We start from the raw sequence: 24,788 nt of genomic DNA, 5'->3' as shown, positions 1-24,788 counted from the left end.
GGCATCAAATTCAAATTGAATTCAATATTAACCAATAATGTTCATCAGTTAGAACATTAAATATATTGTTATCCTGTGGGAGAAATGGCTCTTTGAGTTTTTAAGCTTCCTTTAGAAGGAGGAAGCAATATGTAATAATAATAATAAAATTAGAGAGGCTGCACCGTGGCGCACCTGTACAACATTTAAAGTCGCCAACTAACACATGTTTTAGTGATGTGGGAGGAAAGGGAAGGCCAACGCTCAACAGCTGACCTACTGTGCCATCACAAAATATCATTAAATTTAATTTTACACATTGTCCAAGCAATGTAATGTATTGCAATTCCACAAAGTTGGTCATTAAATCACAAAATCTAGTCTCATGTCATCAGTTCCACCCGGTACTGTACTGTAAAGGCGTTAGTAGTACTTAATTTAGTGGCATGATGAAATCCACGCCCTAATTTATGGTTGAAAGCCAAACCAATTCCCCTGTAAAGTTGCTATACTTTGCGCCCCCACCCAAAAAAAAAAACGGATTTGTGGTGTGGATCATATTAAAAAAGGGTTGATGCAAAGACAACTGATCACGCGGGAATATACCTCGTCACCAAAGATTGTGTTTTACACATTTCCTACATGACATATTTTTGGTGAAATGTTATCGACACCGGAAGTAAATACGGATGTGACGCAAATATTGTTAGCGAATCAGGAAGTAGGCGTCTGCTGACTGGAGAGTACCATTGGACTGAAGTTTGTTCGCCCCAGCGTTCCTTGTATAAATAATAACAAGCGCAAAAGAGACTAGCATGTGTCGACAATCCACTCGCTTGGGGCCACTGAGTGAGAGGCAACTTGTTTAGAAAACACTGACAGAAAACCATGGCGGCAGGCAGCATGTCAGTCGACAGTGTATTCAGGACCCGCTCGCTCGGCGTCGCTGCAGAAGGTCTCCCCGATCAGTATGCGGACGGGAAAGCGGCCAAAGTATGGCAGCTCTACATCGGGAACACGCAGAGCAGGACGCAGGAGTACAAGAGCTGGGTGGTGTCACTTCTCCGAAAACAAGGTGTCCAGAGGGTGCTGGATGTCGCCTGCGGAACAGGGTAAAGTCACACCGACCGGGCCCCAATGACTGATAAAACTCTTGCCTCCAATCAATCAGAAAGCAATTCAGTCTTTGCCTTTGTTTATCAGCAGCACAAACATAGGTCTCCATGACGTTATCGTTGTAATGAATGACTGCAGTTCAATTTCTTCATCGGCTATTGGTGCATCAAATTTGACGTTTTTGAAGGAGTAAAACCTAATAAAATTCCCAAAATGTACTGTTTAAGTATCTTAAAACGAGTCCACTTAATGATACAATATACATTAATTCTACCTGGGGAATCACTCAATTACGATGGTTAAAACATTATCAGTGGTTCCATGGTAGTAATTATTATTATTATACTGTTGTTCACATTTGTTATATACTACTTGGATGAGGGATGTGGGAGTTCTGATCAACATTTTCTCTAAACCATTCGGTTGGCATTTCAATGCATTGAACCAGTTAAATTGAGGACAAAATCTGTCTGAGGATGGAGAAGAATGAAAGTGCAGAGTTGCATCATCCATTTGTTCAGTTCCTGTCCCTTTTTGGCAGTAGGAGGTTTCAGCAACGTGGCAGATAATCCTTTTATGTGACAAACACTTGTCGAGGAAGCACTTTATTGGGTGATGAACAGGCCTGTGACAGCTCTAATCTGCAGGTAGTTGTGGCTCGTTCACAGTTGTGTGTTTACCACTCGTGATAGTGTATCAGTTTTGAGACAAGGCTACAGTGTGAGACATACAAGTTTTCACAAAACTGCTCAGGCTATGTTGCAAAGATGTCACAATTAATTGAGTAATCAGTGATGGAAATAATAATTCTTTTGATAATTGAGAGATATTATTTGAGTTAAGATTGACCGCATCCACTGATTTCATTATTTTATTATTTCATTATTATTGTCTGATTTCTCTCATTCCGAAAAGAGAATTTGTTTAAAGAAAATATGTACTGATCCACCGAGATCAAAATTCATCGTTGAATGTGAAAACTGAAAATGAGGAAACTAAAAACTTAAAACTGAAACACAGAGAAAAATATATGCCAACTCTTAGTTAAAATTGTATTTATAGCTATGACTGCCCCTTCCTCGAGCCATCAACTTATTGTGGTGGAGGGGTTTGGTGTCCTGAGGATCCTAGGAGCGAAGTTGTATGGGACTTCACGCCACAGGTAGGGTCACCCATGGCAAAGAGGTTCTAGGTGAGGGACCAGACAAAGCATGGCCAAAAGACCCCCATGATGGTATACAGAAATGGATCCAGGTTTCACTTGCCTGGACACGAGTCACCAGGCCCCCACTCTGGAGACAGGCCTGGAGGTGGGGCTCGACAGTGAGCGCATGGTTTCCGGGTCTGCACCCAAGGGGCTTGGCGGGGCACACCCCAAAAGGGTAACATGTTACCCTTCCCATGGGCTCACCACCTGTGAGAGGGGCCATAGGGGTGGGGTGCAATGTGAGCTGGGCGGTAGCTGAAGGCGGGGACCTTGGTGATCCGATTCCCGGCTGCAGAAACTAGCTCTAGGGACATGGAATGTCACCTCTCTTGTAGTGAAAGAGCCTGTGCTGGTGTGTGAGGCCGAGATGTTCCGAGTTTTACTCGCTTCTATGAACCACTTGGGCTCTGGTACCAGTCCTCTTGAGAGGGGTTGGACTCTGGTCCACTCTTGAGTTGCCCACGGTGAGAGGCGCTGTGGGAATACAGCGGAGCTGTCAACTGATCACCATCTGGTGGTAAATTGGCTCAGATGTTGGGGGAAGATGCTGGTCCGACATGGCAGGCCTTAACGTATTGTGAGGGTCTACTGGTTGGTGGACACGAACAGTGAGGGATGCTGTCAAGCTGAAGAAGGAGTCCTATTGGGCATTTCTGGCCTGTGGAGCACCTGATGGGTACCGGTTGGTCCAGGCAGAATGCAGCTTTGGTGGGCAAAATCCTGGGCATGGGAGGAGTTCTGTGAGGCCATGGGGAAAAACTTAAAGAAGGCTTAGAGGAAATTCTCATCCAGCGTCTCAGGAGCAGGAAACAGTACACCGTCAACACTGTGTATACTGGGGATGGGGCACCGATGACTTCAACCTGGGACGTTGTGAGTCAGTGGGGAGAATACTTAGAAGATTCCACTGACACACCTTCCCATGACGAAGCAGAGTCTGGCTTCTCTGAGGTAGGCTCTTGTATCTCTTTGTTAGAGGTGATCGAGGTGGTTAAAAAGCTGCTCGGTGTCAGGGCCCCAGGGCTGGATAAGATTCGGCCGGAGTTCGTAAAGGCTCTGGATGTTGTGGGGCTGTCCTGGTTGACACGGCTCTGTAACATCACGTGGACATCAGGGACAGTAGCTCTGGATTGGCAGACTGGGTGGTGGTCCCCATTTTTAGAAAGTGGGACAGAAGGGTGTGTTCCAATTACAAGGGGCTCATGCTCCTCAGCCTTCCCAGTAAGGCCTTTTCAGGGGTGCTGGAGAGGAGAATCCATTGGATCTCAGATTCAGGAGGAGCAATGTGGTTTTTGTCCTGGCCATGGAACAGTGGACCAGCTCTACCCCTTGGCAGGATCCTCGAGGTTGCATGGGAGTTCGCCCAACTGGTCTAAATGTATTTTGTGGCCTTGGAGATGGTGTTTGACCATGTCCTATAGGGGATTCTTCGGGTGTATGGGGTACCAAACCCCCCGATACAGGCTGTTCGGTCCCTGTATGACCAATGTCAGAGTTTGGTCTGCATTGCCGGCAGTAAGTCAGACTCGTTTCCAGTGAGAGTTGGACTCCACCAAGGCTGCTTTTGTCACTGATTTTGTTCAAAACATATATGGACAGAATTTCTAGGTGCAGCCAAGGCGTAGAAGGGTTCCGGTTTTGTGGCCTCAGCATTCCATCTCTGCTTTTTGCAGATGATGTGGTTTTGTTTGTTCACACTAAACTTAATTCTGTTTAATTGTAATAATCAATAAAATAATACATTTTAAAAAATATTTGGTAGTGATACTGTATGTTTTCAGTGACACTACAATTTCTATCCGTGATAGCCTATGACGGGACAGGTCATCTTAGTCCTGGAGCCTCAAAGGTGCAGTACAATCCAGCCCTTGGTCTACAGCTGCCAATAGGTCTCCTCCTGGCCTGTCACGGTTTCACATTCTCTCTAAGCTCGTGGACCGAACCGGCGGCGCCGTGTGCCGCCGTGAACATCGTATAAATGTAGCCTCATATAACAATTACAGTACTGTTTCTTTTTGTAAAAATGACAATGTCCTCTATGATGATTCATTTTCAGAACATCTAATTTTGTCATAGACACTATCACATAGTCATTCTTACAAGTTCCTGCGTCACTTTTTGTGTCAGCTAGATAGAAGGTCAGGGTTGCACATCTTTTGTTAAAGCAAAGTAAACATTTTAAATTTGCTATCACACAAGGCAATAGTCTATTCAATATTTGTATTTAACTCAGCATGGCATTGATCCTACTCAACAGAAATGTGTCTTGAGCTTAGCCATGTTGACCAACTTAAACAAGATCCCAGTGGAATGGTGTTACTACTGGACTATTTTACACCCCCCCCCCCCCCCCCAAGGAGCCTATTCTCTCACGTAACTCATCTACAGACAGATAGACAGATAAACATTATCAACAACGTGGGGAAATGAAAAAAAAACAACACTCATCTATGGGGGTGAAAACATGGGGGTCAAGTCCACATCTGCGCCTCAGTTTTTACATTTGAGGTTCAAATCACCTTCCTATGTGGTGGTTGTATGTTCTCCAAGTAGTCTGGCTTCCTCGCGCATTAAGTCCATCCATCCATCCATCCATTTTCTTAGCCGCTTATCCTCACGAGGGTCATGGGGAGTGCTGGAGCCTATCCCAGGTGTCAACGGCCAGGAGGCCGGGTACACCCTGAACTGGTTGCCACCCAATCGCAGGGCACGTGGAGACAGACATCAGTCGCTCTCACAATCACACCTAGGGCCAATTTAGAGTGTCCAATTAATGTTGCGTGTTTTGGAATATGGGAGGAATCCAGAGTGCCCAGAGAAAACCCACGCAGGTACGGGGAGAACATACAAATTCCACACAGGCGGGTCCAGGATTGAACCCGGGACCTCAGAACTGTGAGGGCAATGCTTTACCAGCTGAACCACCGTGCCACCCGCATTAAGTGAAGAAGAAAAATTTGGGTGTACTCCGCTTCTTGCCCAGTCAGCTGAGATAGGACATACGTTTTCCTGTAGAAAGTGGATGAATGGCTCTCCACCACCAGATCAATGTTCTTTCCAATGAACTTGGGTTAATGTGAATTCAATTATATAATGTTTTTTTTGTCTGGTGGAATGAGTTCCACTGTACATTCTCAGAATTTAGTTGCTGTTAATCATTGCACTGCACTAGTTTTTCAGGTCGTTGTCCACTTCATATTACCCAATCTGGTAGGTTTTGTTCATTGAAAGCAAAGGGAGCCTTTGAGGTCATGTGCATGCAGCTCTATCAAGATAGTCCAGATCCAAATGAACAACCTCAAACCTCAATTGGAAAACAATTTGAAAAATATGCTAAATTAATCTCTCTGACAGTATCAATCAAAATTAGAATTTATTTTCTTCATAAACAGATTTGTTTTTAGATTTTTAGATTTACATTTGTGATAGAAGAGAAAGCCTTTCTCATCATTACATGGGCAGATTCACTGAAATTGGGGTACAACTCCAACTTCGCTGCACTACACATGACTGTATTATATTATGCAAATGACAGTAAAGCTCATGTGTGGAAAAAAAAACAGTCACCAAAGGTGTGTCAGTAAAAAAAAAAAAAAAAAAAACATTCCTTCAGCTCCAACGCAAACGGCAGTATGGCAAAGTAATCGTTTCTCTGCAACTTTGTCCAGAGGTTGTTCATAAACTAAGTTCAGCATCTGCTAACAAACAAATACAGACTTCATTCAGTTTGCTTACCATTTCCCAGGTTCTTTCATTGAATAATCTGGTTTTCTTCTCAACTGTGAATGAAAGTCATGACTTCATCATTGCAATTAAATCTCTTCATAATAATGGTACTTGTACAAGTAGGCAGGTATAAACCTGTCAAAGCAGTTAAAGACGGTTTTAACATTGCTTCTTTTCCTATCCACCCACACACAGTGGAATGAAGTAAACATTTCAGTTGACTAAACTACATCACAATAGTCACACATTCATCAACGCTTAGAGTAAAACACAATTGATCACTGATTTCTTTTAGTGCCATCATTGTAGAGGTTGTTCGTATTGTTTTTTTATGTATTTTTTTTTTCATTTTGCAGGGTTGACTCCATTATGTTGGTGGAGGAGGGCTTCAGTGTGGTGAGTGTAGATGCCAGTGACAAAATGCTAAAGTATGCGCTGAAGTCAAGATGGGAAAGAAGAAAAGAAGCAGCATTTGACAAATGGGGTGCGATATTTTTACTCTCATTGAACTTTCATGATTGATGTTTGGAAACACCCAAAGGTTCAGCACAGTGTACCTGATTTTCATGTCTCATTCTCACCATTTTACAATTTCAATCTATATGTTTTTTGCAAATGTCATCTGCCCTCATATAGTGTACTTGTACTCGTACTACTAATGTATGTGTATTTATGTTGCATGCAGTGTTTTTGTTATATTCCAGTGTCAGGGGTATGTGGTGTGGGGTGCGTGGAAACAGGCTTGGACAGGTGTCAAGAAATACTTATACAGTACATCTTCTTTTTCTTTCAGCTTGTCCCGTTACATATTCAGAATGAGGAAAAAAAATGCAACTAATCCGGTCGTTACTACTACAAATGTAATCAAATTAGAGATACATTATTTCACAGGATTACATTTTTAACGCGGGGAGAAAGAGGATAGTTGTTGATTTGCACACTCACCCACCTTCCCAATAGCGGGCTGAGCAACTTTGTGAATTTTGTAGAGCAACAAGTGGCTAAATGTTAATAACTTCTATCAATGGGCCGCTGCCACTAAGCCGTGTTGCCTTCCCAAAAGCGGCATGTTTAAAAGACAAGGCATAAACAAGGACAAAGCAAACTGAGCTGTCTGTACTGTCTGGACTGCTACTGACTTCAGCCTTTAGGGTAAGGAAGCTTAGGGAGCTAGCTCAGGATCTTGCAGCAAAGTCATCATTAAACAATTCCGTTTGACTATGCCGTGACAGTTCATTCCCAGCTTTACTATTTAAACATTGTATTATGACTGCTAAACCTGACACGAGGAATAAAAGTGTTTCCATGCTGACGTCACATATTGTCGTTGTCAATTACGGGTGTGTGTAAACAATAATTCACTTATCACTTATTATAACAAGCTCCAAGTGGTTGATTTTAAAAACTTTCCGAAGCTTCTAAATATTGAGACGTTCTGTCTTTGTCGGCCAGCCACTCTTGGGAAGGTTCACCACTCTTCCATGTTTTCTCCATGTGCGGCGAATGGCTCTCCAGATGGTTCACCTAAGCTTCAGAAATGGCTTTTTTAACCCTTTAGAGACTGATAGATGTGAATTATTCAACTGTTATAGAAGTTTTCTGGGTAGTCACTTTGTTCTTTTTTTTAGATTTTTTTCTGGGTTGATTTTTGTCGTTACCGATTCTGAGGTTTCTTCAATGAGCAGGTCTGGAGGGAATCAGGCTTGGGTGTGATCGGTGAAAATTAACCAAAAATTGGGATTAGCAACAATTAATTAATGATTAACAAGGGAAGGAGAGTGGGGGAATAATTACTTTCAAACAGGGCCAGGTAACTATATATTTTTTTCCTTCATCAATAAAATCTCTATTTAAAGAAGTTTGAAGATCTTAAACATTAAAGTGGGGAAGCTGTACAAAAATATAAAAATTTGACAGGCACTGTGATTTGCGCCCGAGCACCATTGCGCTCGCAAATCTGCACAGTTGAGCACGAAAAATCACACGCGTAAAATTTGTTACAAGTAGAAATACGTGGATATTGAAAGACTTCGCTTTTTTTGGTATAGTCTTTACATTAATTTACGTGTTTATTTCATAAACGTTGGTAACAAAACAAGCCTGATCCTAAACAATCAGTATTCACCCGGAAAAAGGAAATGCAAGTTAACTGTACTGAGCATGTTCTTAAGTTATGCCAAAAGCACATGTTCCGAGCTTCTTCACGTACTGCGAGCTCATTTACAATACGTTGAAAGTCATCTACATCATGAGGCATGTCAAAGGAAATTCAGTTACACTGAAAACATTTCTGGGATATAACATAGGTAATGTTTCAGTATGTAACTATAATAAGTATGAGATTGTGAATTACTTTGACTTGAGCTACAGTAAGTTCTAGCGTTAGACAAGTCTGTAATTGCTATATCTAAATGCGAACAGTCATTTTCCCCAGTGGTACAGCGTTATCTTGAAGTTGGAAATTTTTCCTCTCTACATGCTATAGGAAGATATAGATCATCTACTGCTATCTTTCATCAATGGATTGACAATAGCTACCGCCATAAATTAAGATAAATTATAACAATACATCGATTGTTGACGGGAATGTTTGTTAAAATGTATTGCTTGAGTGTTGCCACTAACGCCGATTATGTTGAACTAAACTTTCAGCATTTTCAAAACATTGTGGGTATAGACTGTTCGTGTTTATTCTTTGACAGGCCAGTGCATGTAACCTTTCTTCAGACTAAGTTTTTCAGATCAAGAATTTTTGTTGTTGAAAATTTTTAAATAGCGTTTTATATCATGTTCTACTAATATCAGTTGAAATTGGAAATTGTCATTTCTGGGTTTGAAATTTTTGTTTTCTATTTTAGTTGTTGATGAAATTAAATGATTTGATTATATGAATATTTTGTTTTGAAATTGAATGTTTATTGACCTCTTTAAAAATGTCTGTCTCAGTCTGTGCTGTGTCAATAAGTTATGATTATGGTTTTAGTTAACTCCATACTCTCATGCAGGTATAACAACTCAGTAAGTTATTTTAAAGTCTTGAGATTCCATCCCTTATCACACCCGCAACTTTATATCTGTGGCATTACTGACCACACCCGTACATTTTTCAAATATGAGTGACTGCATTAACATTTCATTTGTGAATTAGACTAAAGTCTCTCAGGGCCCATGACACTGAATTATACTCGACGGAAAGTCGTAAACTTTCAACACTTGTCCTTTTTTGCCCTTGCCCTTGACCTTTCTTCTCAATTTTTTGTTGCATTTTGGAACACCCGTCTAGTCAGTTGAACGCTTGACTTCTTCATTCATCATCATTGGTGACGTAAGCATGTTGTCATATACTGTATGCTACTGCCTGCTTCTGTCTTGACAACTGTCTCTGCAGAAAACCTTCTTTCTTGTTTTCGTTTTCAGTGTTTTTTTTTTCATTTGCAAAATGTAAATGGATAAATCCGCGCAGGGCGCCTAAGCCACACCTACCTAGATACTGTTGTCATGCCCCCTAAGCTACTGATCAAAATGGTGGACGCAGTATGGCTGAAGCATGTTATGAGCGATTCATTAGATCGAATTCCCGATAGTATTTCTGTTTCCTTTCTGCCGGTGGTATCAGAAATATCGACAAAGAGTGTACAGAAAGGCCTAAATTTCGGTCAACAGAGATATATTCATCATGTCAAGGTTTCCCAAATGGGAACGCCAGTTAAAGTTTCTGAAATGTGTTGGTAGTCCATGCGAAAGAATCAACCACCTCAGAAATTAATGTTGTACATCGAATGCGATAAGATTTCTGATGCCTATTGTTCATGCAAAGCAGGGTAAGTTTGCATTTTTATACTACATAAACATGTTGATTCGAAATATCTACGTTCATAGTGGATAATTAATTTACATAAATTATGGCATTATGCATGTCCTCTATCGGTCTGAACATACATACTGTACATGTAAATGTAGTGCCAAAATATTTGTATTCACATGATTTGTTTAATCATGGATAAGAACACTTGAGAGCAGAGCCGAGGTGCGGCTGGAAGATTTGAGTTTCGTCCAGCTCAGGTAGAGCACCGACTAATTGACTAACTTAGCTTGAAACAGACAGCTTTCTGCTAATTTATCTTCGATACATTCAGATGGTTGTGAGGTCCGGCCACAAGCCTTGATCCTCCGTTTGCATCTCTCTAAATTACGCTTTGGGGTGAGAAAGCGCATCAGATATCCTCTCAGTAATCTCTCTGGATAGCGCTCGTCTGCGTTACACGTTCCCCAGCCACATCGAAGCACCATATTTCTGAATCGGATATACAGTGACGAAAATAAGTATTTGAACACCCTGCTGTGTTCTTAGTTCTCATACTTAGAAATCCTGGAGGGGTTTGAAATTTTCATTGTAGGTGCATGTCCACTGTGAGAGAGAAAAATCTAGAAAGAAAAATCCAGAAATAACAATGTATGATTTTTTTGAACGATTTATTTGTGTGATACAGGTGCAAATAAGTAATTGAACACCTGAGAAAACCAATGTCAATATTTGGTACAGTAGCCTTTGTTTGCAGTAACAGAGGTCAAGCATTTCATGTAGTTGTTCTCCAGGTTTGAATACACTGCAGGAGGGATTTTGGCCCACTCCTCCACACAGATCTTCTCGAGATCAGACAGGTTTCTGGGCTGTCGCTGGTAAACACAGAGTTTCAGCACCCCTCAAAGATTTTCTATTGGGTTTAGGTCTGGAGACTGGATAGGCCACACCAGAACCTTGGGTTTGGGTGGCAACCTTCTTACGCAGCCACTCCTTGGTTTTCCTGGCTGTGTGCTTCGGATCATTGTCATGTTGAAAGACCCAGCTACGACCCATCTTCAGTGCTCTGACTGAGGGAAAGAAGTTGTTCCCCAAAATCTCAGTCCATGGCTGCAGTCATCCTCTCCTTAATATAGTGCAGTCGTCCTGACTCATGTGCAGAAAAACACCCCAGAGCATGATACTACCACCCCCATGAATCACAGTGGGGATGGTGTTCTTGGGTATGAACTCATCATTTGTCTTCCTCCCAACACGGTGAGTGGAATTATGACCAAAAACTTCCATTTTGGTCTCATCTGACCACAAAACCTTCTCCCATGACTCCTCTGTATCATCCAAATGGTCATAGGCAAATATAAGATGGGCCTTGACCTGTGCTGGTTTAAGCAGGGGAACCTTCCGTGCCATGCATGATTTCAAACCATGACGTCTTAGTGTATTACCAACAGTCACCTTGGAAATGGTGGTCCGAGCTCTTTTCAGGTCATTGACCAAGTCCTGTCATGTAGTCCCGGGCTGATTCCTCACCTTCCTAAGGATCATTAAGACCCCACGTGGTGATATCTTGCATGGGGCTCCACTCCGATTAAGATTGACAGTCATGTTTAGCTTCTTCCATTTTTAACGATTTCTCCAACAGTGGACCTTTTTTCACCAAGCTGCTTGGCAATTTCTCCATAGTGTTAGGGTTAGGGTTACTCTCGCAATTCAGAGCCTTAAAGTAAACACGCGGTGTCTTTGTTTGTGGGTAAAGGATCGCGGCTGTAGGCAGCATGGGCGGAGATCAGAAAATGTTGGTCACTGATTGGTCAAAAAGGAGCTGTCAATCATTCACACGGCTCCATCCATTTCGACCCCTAAACGTTCATGCCCATGCCCATGTCCATTTTCCTTCCCACTTATCCTCGAGACCGAAATGGCGTTTTCTTTGCAAAGTGGAGTTTTGAGTTGTACTTACAGATGTAGCGCCAAACTGTACGAACTGGAGTGTTCATGAGCCCATGTGGTGATAGCCTTTACTCAGTGATGGCAGTTTTTAAAGGAATACTCCACCAAACAACGATAAGCCTTAATCCGATAAATCATGTCATATGTACTGTACCTTGAAAATTTGAGGTTAATCCGATATCATTTAATGGTGTTTTGAGAAGATTTTTATCGGCAATTACTAATTTTCATGGGCACCGCCATTTTGGCGAGTCACATGACCTGCTTGTACGGATATGACGCATTCTATGCGTAAACAAAGAAATCAAGGCCGATTTGTAGTGTTATCACATGCAATATCACCACCATCAGAAACGTAAAAATGCCCGACAGTATTGCAAAATTTTGCCTTAACTTGGATAGAAATAATCCGAGGAGGCTCTGTGGCATATTCTGCCCAGTAAGAAAAAGAAACATTTAAGGACCCAGTGGCTAACGAAATGTGGTCACCCTGTGCTGTACGACATAAGTACAGGTGTATTTGCGCATTTATTTAAGACCATCACTTTTAGAGTACAATAGGTTTCTGAATTCTTTTAAATAACTTTGTTGCTAACCAATGATGACAAAAGTACTTCTAGTGCGTCATACGTCATGCAGGCGTTGAGACTTCCATCCATTAATTGTGAACATAATTCAATTTGATTTGCTATCATGATGGTACAATTTTGAACAGTTCTTGCCGACAAAGGGATGTCTTTATGCGAAGTTGGCAAAATGTTGATTGGCAACATCGAGTAGGAACGCTTTGGCATACTCCCCATCTATGAATTTAAACACACAGCAGAACCCTCCCTCTCCACAAAGGCTGTCCATTCTTGTTGAAAACTTTGGTACTCCTCATATATTTTTCTTTGAGCAACCTTTGTCAAAGGTTTCCATAATTAGTTGTTCAGACACGATCAGCATTCGCCCGTTCTGTGCCTGTGGTTAGTTACCTAGTCAGACTCTGTGTCATTCCCTTCCCAAGATCCATCCAAATATTTATCTTTATTTTCAGCCACAGGTTCAAATCTGTATGGACGTATTCTTCTGTCTTCCAAATTAACCGATACTGCTATTCCTTCACCAGATGAGGACAAATCCAAGAAAACCGTGCTGTCCATGACTGTGTATTTCTTTGTTTACGCACGGGATACATCACTTCCTGTTTTTTAAGTCATGTGATCTCGTAATAATTGTCAATAAGCTCATACAAAAATGTGATTACTTGGATAAAAGAGCGCATTAGTTATTTTAAATTTTTTTTTACTATAATTTTTCTGGTTATCCTTGCAGTATATTTACAATGGATTAACAAGATAATCGTCGAGGTAAACAATCACTGCCGTATTCCTTTAAAGCTGTGACACCTGAGGGGTCGAAGGTCATGGGCATACATTGTTGGTTTTTGGCCTTGGCACTTATTTTTCTCCATATTTCTCCTGATTCTCCGAACATTTTGATGATATTATGTACTGTAGATGATAAAATCCCAAAATACTTTGCAGTTTTATGTTGAGGAACATTGTCCTTAAACTGTTCGACTATTTCCTAATGCACTTGTTCACAAAGAGGCGAACCTCACCCCATCTTTGCTTGTGAAGGAAGCTTCCGTTTTACTCATTCATGGCACTAACCTCAATTAGCCTGTTTACCAGTAGGTGTTTGATGAGCATTCCTCAACTTTCTCAATCTTTTCTGCCACCTGTTACATCTTTTTGAAAATGTGTTTGAGCCATATAATTTGAAGTTAATGTATATTTACTGAAAACAAAGTTGATCAGTGTGAACATTAAATTTGTCTTTGTAGTGTATTCAATTATAGGTTCAACATTGTTTGCCAATCATTGTATTCTGTCTTTATAGTGTTTAATACAATATCCCAACTTCATTGGAATTGGGTTTGTACATACGTACATGTGTATAAACACACAGGCAGTTTTCCACAATTTTGAATATGATGGAAAGGTAAATTTATTTCCATAATTTCATTCAAAAAGTTAAATCTTCATAGAGTATCGATGTGTTTGCCCAAATTTAAATAATTCCAAGTATTTACAGTGCCTTGTGAAAGTATTCAGCCCCCTTGAACTTTTCAACCTTTCTACAGCTGAGGTGGGAGAGTCTGTCCATAGGACAACAATCAGTCGTACTCTGCACAAATCTGGCCTTTATTGAAGAGTGGCAAGAAGAAAGCCATTTCTCAAAGATATCCATAAAACATTTAGTTTAGAGTTTGCCACAAGCCATCTGGGAGACACACCAAACGTGGAAGAAAGTGCTCTGGTCAGATGAAACCAAAATCGAACTTTTTGGCAATGCAAAACGATATGTTTGGCGTAAAAGCAACACAGCTTGTCACCCTGAACACACCATTCCACTGTCAATCATGGTGGTGGCAGCCTCGTGGTTTGGACTTTCTTTTCTTCACCAGGGACAAAGAAGTTCCACTTGACGATTGTGCCCCACTTGTTGTTGATTCTTGACCAAAAAAATACATGTTTATATCTTTATTTGAAACCTGAAATGTGGGCAAAGGTTGAAACGTTCAAGGGGGCTGAATACTTTCAAAACGCACTGCATTTGTTTATTTTTCCATCATTTGGTTTTCTTGCTCATAAATCCCACAAAATCAGGAATAACAAAAAAAAAAATGAATACCGTGAAGAAATCAGCCCGAATAGTGTTATGCACAAATGTCCCCCTAAAGTCAAAGCACTGCACAGGTTTCCTCGGGTGTCTTTACATTGTTACAGTTTTTCTTTCAATTGTCCCTGTTGGGTTCAATCTGCAGAAGACTACAGACTTGACAACTGACCAGAAGACCATCATTGATACCTTCCATGGGATGGCTAAGCCACAAAAGGTCATAGCTAAGGAGGCTATGCTAGTATCCAAGCATATCAATGGAAAGCCTCATGGAAGAAAAAAATGTGGCAGGAGAAGATGCACCAGCAAATGAGAATAACGTGGGCTTCAGAGGATTATCAGGCAGAGAATATTCTAAAATCTAGGAGAGATCCAGAAACACTGGAATGAGGCCTGAGTCACAGCTTCAAAACCCCCCACATTCAGACACATCCGGGAGATGGGCTATAACTTCTTGGTTCAAGCCACTTCTGAGCCTGAGCCAACATGGGAAGCATCTCTCTGGGCTAAGAAGATGATGGACTGGACTCTTGGCCAGAGGTCCAATGTCCTGTTTTCCAATTAGTGAAGTGTGCCTTTCATTTTAGAATTAAGAGCTGAGGGTTTGGAGTTGGGTGAAGAACAGAACCCAAACTACTTTAGGTCCAGTACAAAATATCCATAGTCAGTTATGGTTTGGGGTCAAATGTTCACTGCGGGTGTTGGTAAACTCCGCCTGCAACAGTCTAGTAGAGTGTTTTACCCAAAATAAGCATTCAAAGTACATAATGTAAAGAAAAAGAAAAATGATGTTCATTTGAGCAACAATGCGAAGAGAATGGTGAGTGACAAGCAAAAGCCATCGTAGGGGCCGGAGCAGGAGGCAAACGTTTGACAGCTGAGAGAAAACATAACTACGAATGTACGCCTGCACACCACTTAATTCCACTTAAGTTTATTGGGGCCCGTGGTGAATAAAGATGAATAACTCTGTAAAACACCAAATGAAAACTCTAAAAAAAGTTGTACTTTTCCAATATGTGCTAACGTGATTTAGTGACAGTCGAGTGTCCAAGGGAAAAGCAAAGCATCATGGGTGAAAATTGACATCCCTCCTAGCCAATGGGATGCCAGGAAGATGCTACGGCAATAGCCAATGGGAGAGCAGCTCTATTGGGTCACGCAAACCAGGATACAGGATGTGCATCATGGTTAAAGATCGACATCCCTCCTTCCCAATGGGTTGCCGGGAAGATCCTACGTCAATAGCTAATGGGAGAGCAGCTGTATCGCACCACTTTCAGACCAAGTTTCAGGATGTTTACATTTGGTGGAATTTGGGGACTGCGAATCCAGCGCCTATTGATTCGTTTCATATTCTGAATTTTCCTACATAACTAGAGACGAGATTTTTCTGAGGTGTCTCGTAACCGGAATTTTTTCATTACAAGAGACGTTCGTAAGTACAGGTACCACTCTATTTCCTTCTGCTAAGGGTCTGTATGGAGATGGAGATTTTATCTTCCAGCAAAACCTGATCCCTGCCCATACTGCCAGAAGCACGAAAACATGGTCTGATGTCCATGCCATCACAGTGCTTGTCTGGCCAGCCAACTTGCCAGATCTAAAACCCACTGAGAATCTATGAGGTATTATCAAGAGGAAAATGTGGGTCACTAGACCCAAAAACAAAGAACTGACAAGCAAGCATCAAGGAAATCTGGGCTTCCATAACTCCCAAACAATCGCACAGGCTAATTGCCTCAATGCCATGGTGCATCGAGGCAAACTAAGGGATTACCACCCAAGTATTGAAGATTGCATCTCATTTTGAATGTACAGTACCATATTTTGATGGATTCAATGTGACACTTTTTTTTTATGATTTACAAAAATTGAGAAGTAAATGATTTGTTCAAAGTGTTCCAATTTTTTTGAACAAGTTTGAGGAAAGTGAGTGAGCAAATGGTTAAGCAATGATATTGCCTGTTCCCTGCATGTGTGCATGAGCTGTTGTTCACATTACACAAGAAGGGCATGCCCCACAGGCATATACCTGTGTAGTGTGTGTGGACAGAGACCTTAAGCTGACAAAATACATGCACCTCACTCCAATTTGCAGTTCCACAAACTGGCAATGAAATGCTTATATGAAACCTATATATTTATTTAGTACCATTATAAATACAAACCCAATCCCAATGAAAACATAAATCAAAACAGAATCCAATAATTTGCAATTTGTGTTCAACCTACATTTAACTGAATAAAGTACAAAGACCAGGTATTTAATGTTCAAACTAATGACCTTTATTGTTTTGAGCAAATAATCATTAACTGAGAATGTTTTGGCTGCAATTTGTTCCAAAAAAAGTTGGAACAGGGTCATGTTTACCAGTGTTACACAATGTTCCCGCTAATTTTTTACGTGTCTGAGCAAACACACTACGGCCCTGAATGATCCCTTTGACTACTATGAGCAATATCAGACGTGTCATCCATTGAAGTTTCATGTCTAGAACACATTTATTAAGAACAATAGTTTTTGCAAACTTACAATAACTGTCAATTAAACATTTTTTCTTTTAACTACATACAAATATGCATAGCTAAGCAAAGCCGCCATCTTCTTTTCCTTTCGGCTTGTCCCGTTAGGGATCGCCACAGCGCGTCATCTTTTTCCATCGAAAAATCCATCCAAGCTTATCTCATGCATATTCCTCTCTAACACCTCAGTCCTCATGTCCTCCTTCACCACATTCATCAACCTTTTCTTTGGTCTTCCTCTCGCTCTTTTGCCTGGCAGCTCCATCCTCAGCACCCTTCTACAAATATACTCACACTCTCACCTGTGGACATGTCCAAACAATCGAAGTCTGCTCTCTCTAACCTTGTCTCCAAACTTTGGCTGTCCCTCTAATGAGCTCATTTCCTGCTCACTCCAAGCAAGAACCTCAACATCTTCATTTCTGCTACCTCCAGTTCTGCTTCCTGTTGTGTCTTTAGTGCCACTTCCACCATTTTATAAACTTTGCCCTTCATCCTAGCGGAGACTGTTCTGTCACATAGAACACCAGACACTTTCTGCCAACTGTTCCACCCCACTTGGACCCGTTTCTTCACTTCCTTACCACACTCACCATTGCTGTGTAGTATTTGTATTTGAAGTCATCAGTCCTCACTATCTCTTCTCCCTGTAGCTTCAATCCTCCTCCTCCGCCCCTCTCATTCATGCACATTTTATTTCAGCTAATCTTCATTCCTCTCCTTTCCAGTGCATGCCTCCATCTTTCTAATTGTTCCTCCGCCTGCCCCCTGCTTTCACTGAAGCTCACAATTTCATCTGCAAACATCATGGTCCGAGGGGATTCCAGTCTAACCTAATCTGTCGGTCTATCCATGACTACCATAAACAGGAAGGGGCTCAGAGCAGATCCCTGATGCAGTCCCACCTCCACCTTAAATTCTTCTGACACACATACGGCATACCTCACCACTGTTCTGCTAAACATGTCCTGTACTATTCTAACGTATTTCTCCACCACACTGGACTTGTGCATGCAGTACCACAGTGCCTCTCTTGGTACTCTTGTCATTAGCTTCCTCTAGGTCTAAAAAGATACAATGTAGCTCCTTCTGACCTTCTCTGCATTTTTCCACGAGCATCCTCAAGGCAAATAATGCATCTGTGGTACTCCTTCTAGGCATGAAACCATATTGTTGCTCACAGATACTTCTGTCCTAGTCTAGCCTCCAGTACTCTTGCCCATAATTTCATTGTGTGGCTCATCATCTTTATTCCTGGGGACACGAACCAGTGAAATCTGCCCGGATAAACGCAGAGGGTTGCGTCAGGAAGGGCATCCGGCGTAAAAACTGTGCCAATCAAATATGAGCGTTCATCTAAAGAATCCCATACCGGATCGGGCGTGGCCCGGGTTAACAATGCCCGCCCCCTGCACTGCTAACCTGCAGGGCGTCGGTGAAATTCAGCTACTGTGGGTCGAAGACAAAGAAGAGGAGGAAAGAGGATCCGTCGTCAGAAGAAAAAGAGGAATGCACAGAGCCTACAACTGAGTATAGGAACTTTGAATGTTGGGACTATGACAGGAAAAGCTCAGGAGTTGGTTGACTTGATGATTAGGAGAAAGGTTGATATACTGTGCATCCAAGAGAGCAGGTGGAAAGGTAGTAAGGCAAGAAGTTTAGGACCAGGGTTTAAATTATTTTACCACAGAGTAGATGGGAAGATAAATGGATTAGGGGTTATTTTAAAGGAAGAGCTGGCTAAGAATGTCTTGGAGGTGAAAAAAGTATCAGATCGAGTGATGAGACTAAAATTTGAAATTGATGGTGTTGTGTATAATGTGGTTCGCGGCTATGCCCCACAGGTAGAATGTGACCTGGAGTTGAAAGAAAAATTCTGGAAGGAACTAGATGAAGTAGTTCTGATTGGTGCAGATTGTAATGGACATATTGGTAAAGGAAACAGGGGCGATGAAGAAGTGATGGGTAAGTACGGCATCCAGGAAAGGAACTTTGAGGGACAGATGGTGGTGGACTTTGCAAAAAGGATGGAGATGGCTGTAGTGAACACTTATTTCCAGAGGAAACAGGAACATAGAGTGACCTACAAGAGTGGAGGTACAAGCACCCAGGTGGATTATATTTTGTGCAGACGATGTAATCTGAAGGAGATTACTGACTGTAAAGTAGTGGTAGGAGGGAGTGTAGCTCGACAGCATAGGGTGGTGGTGAGTAGGAAGATTAAGAAGACAAAGAGAGAGCAGAGAACCATGTGGTGGAAGCTGAGAAAGAAAGAATGTTGTGCGGCCTTTCAGAAAGAGGTGAGACAGGCTCTCGATGGACAGCAGAAGCTCCCGGAAGACTGGACTACAACAGCCAAGGTAATCAGAGAGACAGGCAGGAGAGTACTTGGTATGTCTTTTGGTAGGAAAGGGGAGAAGGAGACTTGGTGGTGGAACCCCAAAATACAGGGAGTCATACAAGGAAAGAGATTAGCGAAGAAGAAATGGGACACTGAGAGGACTGAGTAGAGGCGAAAGGAATACATCGAGATGCAACGTAGAGCAAAGGTAGAGGTTGCAAAGGCTAAACAAGAGGCATATGAAGACATGTACATCAGATTGACATGAAAGAAGGAGAAAGGATCTCTCCAGGTTGGCTAGACAGAGGGATAGAGATGGGAAGGATGTGCAGCAGGTAAAGGTGATTAAGAATAGAGATGGACATGTGTTGACTGGTGCTAGTAGTGTGCTAAATAGATGGAAAGAATACTTTGAGAAGTTGATGAATGAAGAAAATGAGGGAGAAGAAAGAGTTGAAGAGGCAAGTGTGAAGGACCAGGAAGTGGCAATGAATAGTAAGGGGGAAGTTAGAAAGGCACTACAAAGGATGAAAAATGGAAAGCCAGTCACCGGTATGACATACCGGTAGAGGTATGGAAGCAATTTGGAGAGATGGCTGTGGAGTTTTTGACCAACTTATTCAACAGAATACTAGCGGGCAAAAATATGCCTGAGGAAAAGTGTTCTAGTTCCCATTTTTAAGAACAAAGGGGATGTTCAGAGCTGTGAGAATTATAGAGGAATAAAGTTGATGAGCCACACAATGAAGTTATGGGAAAGAGTAGTGGAGGCGAGACTCAGGACAGAAGTAAGTATCTGTGAGCAACAGTATGGTTTCATGCCTAGCAAGAGTACCACAGATGCATTATTTGCCTTGAGGATGCCAGTGGAAAAGTACAGAGAAGGTCAGAAGGAGCTACATTGTGTCTTTGTGGATCTAGAGAAAGCCTATGACAGAGTACCAAGAGAGGAACTGTGGTACTGCATGCGTAAGTCTGGTGTGGCAGAGAAGTATGTAAAAATAGTACAGGACATGTATGAAGGCAGCAGAACAATGCTGAGGTGTGCCTTCGGTGTGACAGAAAAATTTAAGGTGGAGGTGGGACTGCATCAGGGATCACATCTGAGCCCCTTCCTGTTTGCAGTGATAATGGATAGGCTGACAGATGAGGTTAGACTGGAATCCCCTTGGAACATGATGTTCGCAGATGATATTGTGATATGCAGTGAAAGCAGGGAGCACGCAGAGGAACAATTAGAAAGATGGAGACATGCAATGGAAAGTAGAGGAATGAAGATTAGCTTAAGTAAAACAGAATATATGTGCGTGAATGAGATGGGGGGAGGGGGTTGAGTGTGGCTCCAGGGAGAAGACATCGCGAGGGTGGAGGACTTCAAATATTTAGGGTGAACAATCCAGAGCGATGGTGAGTGTGGTAAGGAAGTGAAGAAATGGGTCCAAGCAAGTTGGAACAGAAGGTGTCTGGTGTGTTATGTGACAGAGGAGTCTCTGCTAGGATGAAGGGCAAAGTTTACAAAACAGTGGTGAGGCTGGCCATGATGTATGGATTAGAGACGGTGGCACCGAAGAAACAACAGGAAGCAAAACTGGAGGTAGCAGAAATGAAGATGTTGAGGTTCTTGCTCGGAGTGAGCAGGTTGGATAGGATTAGAAATGAGCTCATTAGCGGGACAGCCAAAGTTGGATGTTTTGGAGACAAGATTCGAGAGAGCAGACTTTGATGGTTTGGACATGTTCAGAGGCGAGAGAGTGAGTAAATTGGTGGAAGGGTGCTGGGGATGGAGCTGCCAGGCAAAAGAGCGAGAGGAAGACCAAAGAGAAGCGTGATGGATGTTGTGAGGGAAGACATGAGGGCAGTTGGGGTTAGAGAGGAAGAGGCAAGAGATAGGCTAAGATGGAAAAAGATGACACGCTGTGGCGACCCCTAACGGGACAAGCCGAAAGGAAAAGAAGAAGTTTCCACAGTGCTGAACTTCGCCTTTGTTCTTAAAAATGGGAACTCGCACACTTTTCCTCCATTCTTCTGGCATCTTCTCTCGCGCTAGTATTCTATTGAATAAGTTGGTGAAAAACTCCAGAGCCACCTCTCCAAATTGCTTCCATACATCCACTGGTATGTCATCAGGACCAACTGTCTTTCCATTTTTCATCCTGTTCACTGCCTTTTAACTTCACCCTTACTAATCATTGCCACTTCCTGGTCATTCATGCTTGCCTCTTGTACTCTACCTTCTCTCCCATTTTCTTCATTCATTTAACTTCTCAAAGTACTTTTTCCATCTATTTAGCACACTACTGGCACCAGTCAACATATTTCCATCACTATCATTAATCACCTTTACTTTCTGCACATCCTTCCCATCCCGATCCCTCTGTCTGGTCAACCTGTCGAGATCCTTTTCCCCTTCTTTCGTATCCAACTTGGTGTACATGTCGTCATATGCCTCTTGTTTAGCCTTCGCCACCTCTACCTTTGCCATCCGTCGGATCTCAATGTATTCCTTTCTCCTCTCCTCAGTCTTCTCCGTGTCCAACTTCTTCTTCACTAATCTCTTTCCTTGGATAACTTCCTGCATTTTGGGGTTCCACCCCAAGTCTCCTTCTCCCCTTTCCTACCAGAAGGCACCCCAAGTACTCTCCTGCCTGCCTCTCTGAATACCTTGCCAGTAGTATTCCAGTCTTCTAACGCAACTTACCAACTTCATTGGAATTGGATTTGGAATTGGTTGCTACTTAGTTATGTTTATTTAAATATATTGTCGTGTGCTAATTTTTTTTAATTGTTTTACTCTGTGTTGGGGGTTGGGATTGGCAGTGATCGAAGAAGCCAACTGGCTGACGCTCCCAGAAGACATCCGGAAACAAGGAGGAGATGGCTTTGATGCAGTTATTTGCCTTGGCAACTCTTTTGCCCACTTGCCTGATTTTAAAGGTGCAGTATGTGGTCTATTTGGCATTGGCTTTTTTTTTTTATTCACGCTTGTACTAGAATACAAAATCTTTCATAATCATGATTTGTCCAATCTTGTGAGGTTTGACCTTTATTTTTTTTCACAGTTTGTAACAGGGCTTTCATTGTTCCAATCATAAAGAAATTACTGTATTTTCTATGCTCTTAGGGGACCAGAGTGACCAAAAGTTAGCTCTTCAAAACATTGCGAGGATGGTCAAACCAGGTGGGATCCTCATCATCGACCACCGCAACTACGACTACATCCTGGAGACTGGGCGGGCACCGCAAGGCAAAAACGTTTACTATAAGGTATGAAGGTGCCTGGAATTGGGTATATTTGTTCCAGAATACAATGGAACCTCGAAGGTAGCGTGCACGGCCAAATGCGACTAGACTTGACTAGAGCAAAAAAATTACAGTTGGCAACTCATACCACCTCACCAAGTGATTGGCCGCTGCACATCTAATGGACACTCCCATGAAAAACTGCAACCCTGAACCTTTAGAGGTTTCACATACAATACATTGTAGTGATATTTTTTTTTAACCACAAAAACATGGGCGACTTATGAAAGAAGAATAAGATTGCCACATACACCGCAAACCAGTGAGAGTAAAGGTGTGGATATTTTCAAAGGATGTTGGCAACATTTGATAGCTTAATTCATTGATTGAATTTCTATGAATTTTGGCAATATAGACTCTCTCCCAGTTTTTTTTTCTACCCACAGGAAGTGTGTGTACATATGAGATTATTATTATTAGAAGTGGTAGTATGGTAGTATTACAGTATTGTAAAACAATAATAACACACACTTTAAAAAAAAATGAACACTGTACAGTTTGGCAGCAGCCACCTGGGTCTCGCAGACATGCAAAGCCCCCCAGTTTTTTTAATGCACCCATGAAATTTCAGGTGGATTTTTTATTTTTTGTTTGGATGATACTTTTACATTGTGACGCTGTTCACTGACAATAGACTTTTTAAGTCGAAGCAAAACTCGTGGTGTTCAGCCTTTCATGGAAATCTGCAGAAAATGCAGAAAGCCAAAAAGACCCAACATTCATGATATACACACTCGTAAGGCTGTACAATTGGGCAATTTGTAAAAGACGTGTGTTGAAAAATAGCAGTCTGCTGTTGACTTTACAAACTCAAAATTAGTTTTTTGTTTCTAGTATTTACCTATCCTGGCGGCATGGTGGTGCAGCTTAAAGGTGTTGGCTTCAGAGTTCTGAGGACCGGGGTTCAAATCCCAGCCACACCTGTGTGGAGTTTGCATGTTCTCCCCATGCCTGTGGGGGTTTTCTCCTGGCACTCCGGTTTCCTCCCACATTCCAAAAATACATACATTAATTGGATACTCGAAATTGCACCTAGGTGTAATTCTGAGTGCGACTGTTGTCTGTCTCTAATTGCCCTGCAATTGGCTGTTCAGGGTATACCTGGCCTCTTGTCCATTGACAGCAGGGATAGGAAGCTCCAGCACTGCCGTAACCCTTGTTTTTATAAGCGGCTCAGAGGATGGATGATTGGATGGATGGATAGATTGAATTACCAATCCTTTGGGTCACTAAAATAATATTTTGTTGTATGACCACAGTTTTTTTTTAGAACTACTTCACATCTGTGTGGGATGGAGTCAACCAACTTGTGGCACCTTTCAGCTGCTATTCCACTCCAAGATTCCTTCATGGCATTCCACAGTTGATTAAAATTTATTGGTTTTGCTTCAGAAATTTTTAGTGTCACGCCAAATGTTCTTGATTGGATTAAGGTTTGGGCAATATGTTTGCCACTCCATGACATTAACTTTGTTGTTTTGGAACAAAAGACTACATGTTTACTAGTGTGTTTGGAGTCATTGTTTGTTGAAACACCCATTTCAAGGTTATGTCCCCTTCAGCATAAGGCAGCATTACCTCTTCAAGTATTTTGACATATGTAAACCGATCCATGATCCCTGGTATTTGATAAATAGTCCCAATACCATAGCAGAAGAGACATCCCCATATCATAATGCTTGCACAAGGATACTTCGCTGTCTTCACTGTGTCCATACTGTGGGTTGAATTGAGAATTCGGGGTCATTTCGCAAACTGTCTGCAGCCCCTGGACCCAAAAAGAACAAATTTACACTTATCAGCCCACAAAATGCTCCTCCATTTTTTTCTCTGGGCTAGTGGGTGTGTTATTTGGCAAATCGTAACCTCTTCTGCACAAACCTTTTTTTTTTTTAGCAGAGTGACTTAGCAGGGTATTCTTCGAAATAGATGAGCTTCACATAGACGTCTTCTCACTGTCACAGTACTTGCTGGTAACTCCAGACTGTCTTTGATCATCCTGGAGCTGATTATTGGTTGAGTTTCTGGCATTCTGGTTCTTCTGCCATCCATTTTGAGGGTTGTCTTCCATTTTCTGCCATGTGTCTCTGGTTTTGCTCTCCATTGTAAATTATTAGAGATCATTTTAGCTCAACAGCCTATCATTTTTCGCACCTTTGCCTTCTCTGATC

At 41.9% G+C, this 24,788-nt stretch overlaps 1 protein-coding gene across 1 annotated transcript in view; it reads left to right on the top strand.

The window, feature by feature from the left end:
- Positions 1-675: 675 nt before the first annotated feature.
- The window catches only part of gnmt (glycine N-methyltransferase), a 28,736-nt gene continuing 4,623 nt past the window's right edge, over positions 676-24,788 (top strand). The window contains exons 1-4 of the mRNA XM_061844297.1: positions 676-1,091; positions 6,385-6,512; positions 22,135-22,251; positions 22,439-22,581. Of these exons, the coding sequence (XP_061700281.1) occupies positions 868-1,091; positions 6,385-6,512; positions 22,135-22,251; positions 22,439-22,581 (612 nt within the window). The 5' untranslated portion in view covers positions 676-867. The remainder of the gene's footprint in view (positions 1,092-6,384; positions 6,513-22,134; positions 22,252-22,438; positions 22,582-24,788) is intronic.

The sequence above is a fragment of the Syngnathoides biaculeatus genome, chromosome 15 (genome assembly GCF_019802595.1).
Source record: "Syngnathoides biaculeatus isolate LvHL_M chromosome 15, ASM1980259v1, whole genome shotgun sequence".
In the NCBI taxonomy this organism is placed as follows: domain Eukaryota; kingdom Metazoa; phylum Chordata; class Actinopteri; order Syngnathiformes; family Syngnathidae; genus Syngnathoides; species Syngnathoides biaculeatus.
Note: the sequence above shows the minus strand (reverse complement) of the source record. Positions and strands in the feature narration are given on the sequence as shown.